This window comes from Rhincodon typus, chromosome 31, assembly GCF_021869965.1.
Source record: "Rhincodon typus isolate 14 chromosome 31, sRhiTyp1.1, whole genome shotgun sequence".
Classification (NCBI taxonomy): Eukaryota; Metazoa; Chordata; class Chondrichthyes; order Orectolobiformes; family Rhincodontidae; genus Rhincodon; species Rhincodon typus.
The window spans coordinates 27,103,639-27,113,420 of NC_063362.1; the positions used below are offsets into that span (position 1 = coordinate 27,103,639).

General features: G+C 40.8%; 1 protein-coding gene across 1 annotated transcript in view; it reads right to left on the reverse strand.

Annotated features, from left to right (window-relative positions):
* Positions 1 to 869: 869 nt before the first annotated feature.
* Positions 870 to 9,782, reverse strand: part of LOC109918377 (proproteinase E-like) — a 17,277-nt gene continuing 8,364 nt past the window's right edge. Inside the window, exons 5-8 of the mRNA XM_020518292.2 lie at positions 6,447 to 6,583; positions 4,907 to 5,049; positions 2,272 to 2,424; positions 870 to 958 (exon numbers count right to left, since the gene is read on the reverse strand). Of these exons, the coding sequence (XP_020373881.2) occupies positions 941 to 958; positions 2,272 to 2,424; positions 4,907 to 5,049; positions 6,447 to 6,583 (451 nt within the window). The 3' untranslated portion in view covers positions 870 to 940. The remainder of the gene's footprint in view (positions 959 to 2,271; positions 2,425 to 4,906; positions 5,050 to 6,446; positions 6,584 to 9,782) is intronic.

Here is a 9,782-nt window from a genome sequence, read left to right on the forward strand (position 1 = left end):
GCAGAGGGGAGTGAATATTTGATGCTGACAAGGTGGAAAGAAGATTTCCTTTTTCAAACAGCCTTCACTCACACGTAAAATCCAAAATTGGCTAGTGAACTTTGAAACATGAACTTTGTCAGTAAGTTGCTCCTCAAAATGAGGGATAATAATGATGGGGAATGCATGGATTTCCACTGCTTGCATCCATGCTCATGAAGAGGCAAATGCAAGTTACTTAGGTTCCTGGTGAATAGTATTGCAGAGTTCAGGGCTAAAGTAGGTTTAAATGAGCAAGTTTGGCCAACGTATTTATGTGATATCTCCACTAGTTACGGTTCCCTATATATTCCAAATACCTTGATAATATTTTCAGTTCTCTGTGCAGAAATACATCCATCTTTTAGGCTTTGACTTCCCCATAACTACCTCCAGCTGGCCCCTGGCATGTGGTTTTTCCCCTTTCCCAGAACCTCAGAATCCCTCCTAGATTTTCTTCGGCTACAGCCTTTTAAAATACAAACTCGAAATTGTGCAAATACTATTTCCTACATTATTATCATTAATTATATCCAAAAAAGTAGTGACCTTCCCTACAAAACTATCATTCTTGTTCAGGATAGCTTCTTGGAGCTGAAGCATCATGAGTCAGTGTTGTAGAAATTCAAGGGTTCTTTATATCCTCTTCCGATCCTGCTTTTATCGTTCTTTCCTGCCTTTTTTTCCAAATGTGATGTTATCAGTGTGTTGACCTTTCTCAGCTGCATTCTCAAAGAGAAAAATAACATTTGAGCAGAGTTTGGAACATACCAAAGCAACATTTTCAGTCAAAATGGAGACTGAAAATTCACTAGAACTCCCTGCAATTTCTAAGACAAACAACAAAGGCGTTTTTATTTTATGATGTAGTTTATTGCTCATCAAGGAACAACAATTTGATGAAAGTCGATGTTTTCCTCTGTTAATTGTAGGCCATGGTCTGAAATAAAAAAGACACAGTTAAAGTCAAAATAATCACACCTCAATTGAATACTTTTGTATGTGTGACAGGACCTTAAAGATGGATTCACCTCACTCTGAATGTTCTCTAATATATGAGGTACTCAAACTTTCTGTAATTTGTCAGGAGTTCAGATATTACTGTGGTTGTTATAAAGCAGACTCATACCAGGCTCAAAACGTTAACTTCTCTCTCTCCACAGTTTTATTCAGTCACAGGGCAAATGTGTACCTGGCTAGGCTAGGGACTGTTCTTCTGTCTCTTTAGGCCCTTTCCTATTGTTTACTCCCTACCCCATCCCCCTCCCTCTTTTCTGCATTTAAGCTGACGTTTTCCTAGCCAACATCAGTTCTGAGGAAGCATCACCGGTCCCAGAATGTTAACTCTGATTTTTTCTTCACAGATGCTGCCAGATCTGCTGAGCTTTTTCCAGCAACTTTGTTTTTGTTGTAGGCTAGCATTTATTGTCCATCCCTAATTGCCCAGAAGGCAGTTGAAAGTCAACCACATTACTGTGGGTTTGGAGTCACACGTAGGCCAGACTAGGTAAGGATGGCAGTTTCCTTCCCTAAAGGAGATTAGTGAACCAGCTGAGTTTTTCCAGCAATCGAGAATGGATTCATGGTCATCATTAGACTCTTAATTCCAGATTTTTTAAATTGAATTCAAATTCCACTATCTGCCATGGTGGGATTTGAACCCGGGTCCCCGGAACACTATCTGGGTTTCTGGATTAACAGTCTAGCGACAATACCACTAGGCTGTCCCAACGCTGCCAGACCTGCTGTTTCTCTATCATTCTGTGTTCAGAAATTACTGTGGTTGTCCCTATGTCCTCATTACCTCTTAAAAAGCTAGAACTCTGTTCTCTAAAGCATGGAATGTCAGGAAGATCTAATAGAAGCATTTAGAAATATGGAAGGATTTGAGATGCTACATGAAAGATTACACCAAACAGTGTGAAGCTGGTAGTAGGTGGTGTGAATATAAAGATTATCATTAGAAGTGTGAAAGGAAGACTTTAAAAATCTTTGTTCATTCGCAGAATTTTCAGGGCATGATATGTTTTACAAGTGGATATTGAAGAAGGAATGAGGTGAATAACTAAACGTGAAAAATATTAAAGGGGAAGTAAATGAGATGAGATGGATTCAGTGAGGAAGGAAAACCAGCAGCAAAGGCATGATAGACAAGGAGCTTCATACTGTCCTGACATTTATGTTTTGGTTCTACAATTTTGGTTTATGCAATAATGAGAGTTTATGTCCTTCCAATTTGGAAATGATGTTTACCGTGGCAATCCAGTTATTGAAGGCAGACACTCGAGTCCAGACGGTGGGTTTCTTTATAGTGTTGCATCCAAAAGCTGACACAAAGCTGGTCACACCATGGACATACCACAACCCATTAGAATCCTTGCAGTTCAGAGGTCCACCAGAGTCTCCCTGCAAGAAAAGAGGGATTTTGTTTCCAGAGCATTTTTTTTCTTTATTTCGTTCATTCCTCTCCAGAAAGAGCAAATGACATTAAAACATGACTCCACTGGGGCTACAATATCTCCAAAGTGTCCCTTTGGCTCAGTGGGAGGAGGGAGGCAGTGGTGATAGTTTAGAACTAAGGGACACAGTCTCAGGATAAGCAACAGGTTATTGAAGATTGAGACAAAGAGAAATCTTTTGATTCTGAGGGTGGTAACCTTTCAAATTATCTAGAATCAGAATCATACAACCCCTATGTTTTGAGGCGTCAAGTCTATAACTGACCCTCCAAAGAGCATCCCATTCAGATGCACTCTATCCCCATATTTCCCATGGCTAACCCACCTAGCCTGCACACCCCTGAACACTACAGAACAATTTAACATGGTCAATCCACCTAATCTGCATATCTTTGGGCTGTGGGAGGAAACTGGAGCACCCCAGAAAACACACACAGACACGGGGAGAATGTGCAAACTCCACACAGACAGTTGCCCGAGGATGGAATTGAAGCAGGGTCCCTGGTGCTAACCATTGAGCCACCATGTCGCCCAAGAGGATGAAAGGGCAATGGAAGGTCAATCATTGAACATGTTACAGGCAGAAATCAATAGACTTCTGGATACAATTGAGATCAAGCGATACCGGGATACAGTGGGAAAACAAGGCAAATGATCAGCCATGATCGAGAATGTTAGATCAGGCTTGAGGGGGCTGACCGACCTCCTCCTGCTTCTAAGTTTCCAACATACTCAGTGAATTTTGGCAGGCATTTAACTGTGACAAAAATAAATATTTTTGTTTAAGAGTCGACTTGGTTTTGTTATTTTCAGTTAAGTGAAATATCAAGAGCTCAGCTTAATTGGCAGAATTGACGTCCCCATTTAATTTGATGCAATGATTGGAGTTATTGTTTCGATTGTCTTTGTCTTGGGTCTGTAACAAGGGGCAAGATATTCAATTCGCATACAGATACTCTGTAGAATTTCTTTCAATATATGTTTGACTGGGAGCGTTACAAGTAGTTTCGTGTGATTATTTTAGTTTGCTGCATCACAGGCTCCTTTTTGAAGTTGCTTTATTAATATTTCTTGTTAAAGTGGAAGCAGTTTTCTGAATCCTTCAAATAGTTAGGCCAGATGGTTAGAAAGAAAGAGGAGCCATTTCTTCTGGTTGACTATAGCACTTAAAGTTTATTGCAAAGTTATTATGTTGCTTTTTGACTGACATGAGGATTAAGTAGGATCAGGTGATAATCTGGAGCTGAAATATACAGAAAATACTTTACATTATTTCTTGAGGAGGGAAGGAATTTAGCTAAATATCTGGGCACATGCTGGGTATCTGTGCCAGAGCAGCAAGACTCAATGTAAGAAACACTGCCTTCTGTAAACAAAGCCCCACATGTTGGATGATTTGACTGTTAACCTGGTATCAACTGAAAGTGAGCTCACTGCACAGGGGTCACAAGTCCTCTTTCATCCTGATTATTTTTGAGCACCGGTTAGCTCAGTTGACTGAATGGCTGGTTTATGAGGCAGAATGATGCCAACACCATAGGTTCAATTCCTGTCCCAGCTGAGGTTACCATGAAGGACTCTCCTTCTCAGCCTCTCCCCTCATCCGAGACATGGTGACTCTCAGACTAAACCACCACCAACTGTCTCCCCCTCTCTCTAATGAAAGAGCAGCCCTAAAGTCTGGTAAGATGATGGTGGTTTTACCTTTACTTATTGTCCCAGTCAACTAACTGAGGCCAAGGATCTCTCTCTGTCTCTCTCATGGATCAAAGCTTCTTGGTCTGGGTGTGTGTGAACCACATTACGTAAGGTTTGTGAAATTTCTCATCAGTTGCACTTAATTCCTGGCATTGACCTGGCAAGAGTGTGCTAGAACCACTTGGAAAAAGTTTGGGAAATTCCACTCAGCCTTGGGCTACGGATCTGCTTACTGCTGGGAATTCACAAGCTCAGAAGGGACTTGGTGCGAGACTGGAAGTACCCAGTGAAGTGAAATGTAACAGGCTACTGACGGTTCTAACTGCTGAAATGAGGAATCTCTAGTTTTATGAAAGTGGTCTTTCTTTACACAAGGCTACAAGGAGGGAAGTACTTGGACACTTGAGAAGATGTAGACCTGGCAACCTGTAGCCGGGCATCACAGTCCCAGCAGCAGAGGACTGAAGGATTTCAAGTTGTGCCCACATGGGTTCCATACAAATGAAATGCACTTCAACCTGCCCTGCAGTGAGTCCGAGGTGGAAATATTGCTGGGATGGCAACTCATGATTTTCAGAGTCAAACTCATTGAACTATTAGAGTGGGCTATATTGACATTTCCCCATGACGTGATGTCAATTTCTCCATTGGTTCCCATTCAATTATATGGTAAGACCGGACTCAACCCTGACTTCAGTGAACTCATGTAATTGCTTAACGTTATTACGCACATTACACCCAGCCTTTTCACCACCTCCGGCACAAATCATAGTCGTTTTCACAACGCTGCCCCACCAGTCACTTTGGCTGCAGTGTTCATAATCAATGACGGGTATATAAGCTTGCTGCAGCTTTTCTGGAAGTGGACCATTAGCTGTAAAGATCCAGACACAAGGTTTTCAGTCAACATGATAAATTCAAATATATCCAAAACCAGCAATATAACCTGGAAAGGTGGAATTATAAAGAAGATCGGGCATTAAATTGGTCTGATGTTACCATGCCTTAGTCTGGCAATGGAATCATTTTCACCATTCTCTTCGCAGATAAGATCCATCTTAACTGTTGTCTCATAGGGAGAAACAGAATTTATAAGAATGAATAAACAGTCTTGCACACATGGCTTTACCAAATGGATACAAGGCATCATTGAATAAAGCTGAAAACAGGCTGCCTACCTATCTAAACTCACCCACACCCTTGTCACCTCAGATCCAAATATGCCAATGCTCTGCTTCCATCTTCCACCTCTTATGTAAATTTCAACTCGTGCAAAAACTGGTTGGTCATGCCAGATGCCTATAATCACTCTTCGTTCTGTGATACATGCTGGCTCCCAGTTCCCCATTCTTGTGTTTAAATCCCATCGTTGCTTCAACCCTCTCTGTCTCAGTAAATTTCTTCAGAAATTCTGCCCTCCTGCCCCTCTCCAAATCTCCATTCCTTGGACTCTAGCCTGCTGTTCCATGCCTCTACCTTTGCCTCACAATGTACTCAGGGTGTTTTCTACAATCTGGGACCAACAGTCAGGAATTGCAATACTCCCCCGCCCACCCCCGCAAAACTCAACTCTTCCACCAAGAATTTGATCATTCTTCTCAGTATCTCCTTCTTCATTTTGCCACCTCTTTTTTTGAATGCTTCTCTGTGATGTTCCATTAAGCATTTTTTGCTCAATCAAAGTGGATTGTTATTTTTGGATTTCTACCTGTCCGGTTTTAGAACATAGAACAGTACAGCTCAGGAACCCATGACACAGACCCTTCAGCCCACGTTTCTTTAGCAGAAGGTTTAAGAATTGCTAAAATGGGAACAAGACAACAAAACAGAAGTCGATCTTGACCCCTCTGATTATTTGAGTGAGACTGTCTCTTGATATTTCCCATAACTGTCCAATGAAACTTGAACTCTGATCTCACTCCCTGTCCTGGCCTACACTGACCCTATACTGTTAAAATGGCCAGAAATTTCACACGCCATCAACAATTTTATAAACAGTGTGGAGTTGGAGGAACACAGCAGGCCAGGCAGCATCTGAGGAGCAGGAAAGTTGACATTTTGGGTTGGGACCCTTCTTCAGAAAATTTTCCCGACCCGAAACGGCAACTTTTCTGCTCCTCTGATGCTGCCTGACCTGCGGTGTTCCTCCAGCTCAACACTGTGTTGTCTCTGACTCCAGCATCGGCAATTCTTACTATCTCTGAATAATTTTATATTGTCTGGATTAAAAAAAACTGAAGTGGTGGAGAAAAAAGTTTTGTGTTTGCTTACTGTAGAGGCGTCCCCATCCAGTAATGTAGCAGTAAAAGTTATTGGGAAGAAGATATCCAGCAGGAGGAATGCAGGCAACCCGAACTTTATCATTGAGGTATGCAGGCTTTGAGAGCTTAATCAAAGCAATATCATTCCTATAAGACAGAAAAAATGCTTGCTTAATGTCCCCTATCACTAAATCCCTTTAAAAGCACTTTATTTGAAATTTTAAGCAAAGCTGTTGTTCTAAAGGGGTACTTTTTCATGTGGTTTTCATACAATTGCTTGCATCTTTCACATTTGATTTCTGTTCTCTTTTGCATTACAGGAATTAATCAATTTATTCATAACAGTTCACTCCCTGTGTTAAAAACAGAGCCACTGGTTTGACAGGAAGTTTTAATCTAACCCACTTGCTGGGAAAGTCATAGGATATCCAGTTTTATTCTCCTCCCCAACCAGTCATACTGTCCTGAGACTTCATTGGAGAATAAAATTGGGAGGAATGTGAAACCAATGCATTACTTGATTCCTCCACATTACCAATGGTGATGAAAATTTTGTGTGATAAATATTTATATGAGAACGGCTCCAACTGCAAAATATATACAGTCATAGAGTTATAGAGATGTACAGCATGGAAACAGACCCTTCGGTCCAACTTGTCCACGCTGACCAGATATCCTAAATTAATCTAGTCCCATTTGCCAGCATTTGGCCCATATCCTTCTAAACCCTTCCTATCCATGTATCCATCAGATGTCCTGGTGAAAGATTTTGGCTTGAAACTTTGACTTTCCTGCTCTTCTGATGCTTCTGACCTACTGTGCTTATCCAGCTCCACATTTATTGACTCTGCTTACGAACATCTGCAGTCCTTACAGTCTCCTAGTCATCCAGATGCCTTTTTAATGTTGTAATTGTATCAGCTTCCACCACTTCCTCTGGCAGTTCATTCCACTCACACACCACCCTCTGTGTGAAAAAGTTGCCACTTGTGTCCCTTCGAAATCTTTCCCCTCTCACCTTAAATCTATACCCTCTAGTTTTGGACTCCCCTATCCTGGGGAAAAGACCTTGGCTATTCACTCTATCCATGTCCCTCATGATTTTATAAACCTCTATAAGTTCATCCCTCAACCTCTGATGCTCCAGAGAAAACTGGCCCCAGCCTATTCAGCCTCTCCCTACAGGTCAAACCTCTTACAGAAACAGGACTGGGCTGGTAATGGAACAATTATGATGACAGAAGAGAGCAAAACCCTGGACTTGGCTAGTTTATTTAATAAATAGACAGGCTGGAATGGTAAAAGATTTAAGGGACTTCAGTTATGTGAAGAGAATGGAGAAGGTGAGATTGTTATCTGCAGAGCAGTGAAGGATAAGAGGCAATTTGACTGAAAATTTCAAAACCTTGAAGGGTTTCGATTGAGTGCATAACGAGAACCTATCTGCAACAGTGCACAAGGTGGGGGTGAAATCAGAGATCAATTTCACTGGCATTTCATGGGAAGTCTCAAGCACCAATGTCACCCACTCATAAGTGGGATCAAAATGTTTGTTCCTTTTTTGTCTAGTTTCCATTTTTGTTGACTATCTACTCCAAAGAAGGCCCTTCTCATCTCTAGTCCTATTTCAGGATGTGTGACTTTAATCTTCTCTTCAGGTCCTGAGCACACAATAACAAATGGAATACTGTGACTCAGTTAATATCATCTATGCCTCTCTATATTTTTAAAGAATTGGATCAAGTTGCCTCTCTGTTTCCTTTGCTTTAGAGAAATAAGACCAGTTCTGTGAGCCTTTTGCCATAACTTCAAACCATCCTACTGGCTCTATTCTGGCCATACCAATGTTTCCAACCTTACAATAGTGGGCTACATTTCAGAAGTACTTTATTGATTTTGAGGCCTGGAAAGGGCCTGTTATAAGCACTAGCCTTTATTTCTATGAAGCTCATGAAAACCCAAAATATGTTCTTACCAATTAGGATCAAAAGAAAATCCATAAATGCTGGAAATGTAAAAGGAGAAAGGGTTGGAAATGTATGACACAGCACTGGAAAGCAAAAGACCAGTATGCTTTGGTACTGATAAAAAGCAAGAAGTCCAAGATGTAGATAGATGAGTTAACAGAACGGCTTTGGTTGAGGACAGCCCTTTATAGAGAGATGTCTAGTGGAGACTTTCTGAGCCACACCTACGTGCACAATGGGGCCTTGACCTAGACATAAGGTTTAAATCCATGTTCTTGTTTATTTTCTTGGTTAAACAGAGCAAGTCAATGTGCATGAATTCTAAGCAACCTGGATGAAAAAAATATAGGGGCATTTTTATAAAAAAGCACAATTGCATTTGTTTCTTTTGAAACTGTTTGTGTAATAGTTACATATGTATTGGAGATATGAGAAATATCTTTTGCACAGATAGATGAGATTTATCCAATGATGCACTGAGGAGTTTGTTGGCTTTCCAATTGGTGAAAGAAGGAAATGAATCATAAAGATGGACATGTCAGATGACCGATGACAGAAGCCTGGCGAGTGAGAAGACTGGAAGTGGAAGGTTATTTGGTGTAACTTCCCAGATTATAGCCAACCAGAGTTTCTCTGGAGTCAATGAGTCACATGTTATCTCCAAGCTCTGGCTGATTGTTTGTTGTGGCTCATTGACTACAGTGCAGTTTATCTCCTTTAAACTGATAAAAGAAAGAACCAGAGGGGAGAACAATGGATGTAGATCCAATATACAGACACTATTTATTGGAAACTAATTAATGTAATAGATTGTGAGTGACTAAATGGAAGAAAATAGAAGACTTTGAAATGTAGACGCTAAAACGTGCTAAAAAAATTCAATAATTGGATAAATGAAGGAATAGTTTGATCTTTGATTTTATTTCTTGTCACATGTACTCAAGTATAAAGGTACAGGAGTAGAGTGAAAAGTGAATAATGTCGTCACACAAGGCACCATCTTAGGTACAGAATCTTAAGAACACGGTAGAAAGAAGAAACAAAGTTAAAAGTTAAACATTGCAGTATGATGTAAATTGATAGAGCAAAAAGAACTCTAAAAGATGATATTCAGAAAATGTCAGTATTTCAGCCATTTGACTACAGCTGAAAAGTTATAGAGAGTTCCTCTAGAGGGCAGAATGGAAAGCAGCAGAGAGGGATAGACCCAGATGCATTGTTGGAGGACAGATTGCACAGATAGTTGAGATAACAAGGTGTAGAGCTGGATGAACACGGCAGGCCAAGCAGCATCAGAGGAGCAGGAAGGCAGACGTTTCAGGCCTAGACCCTTCATCCTTTTCTGATGACCCTTTTCTGATGAAGGGTCTAGGCCCGAA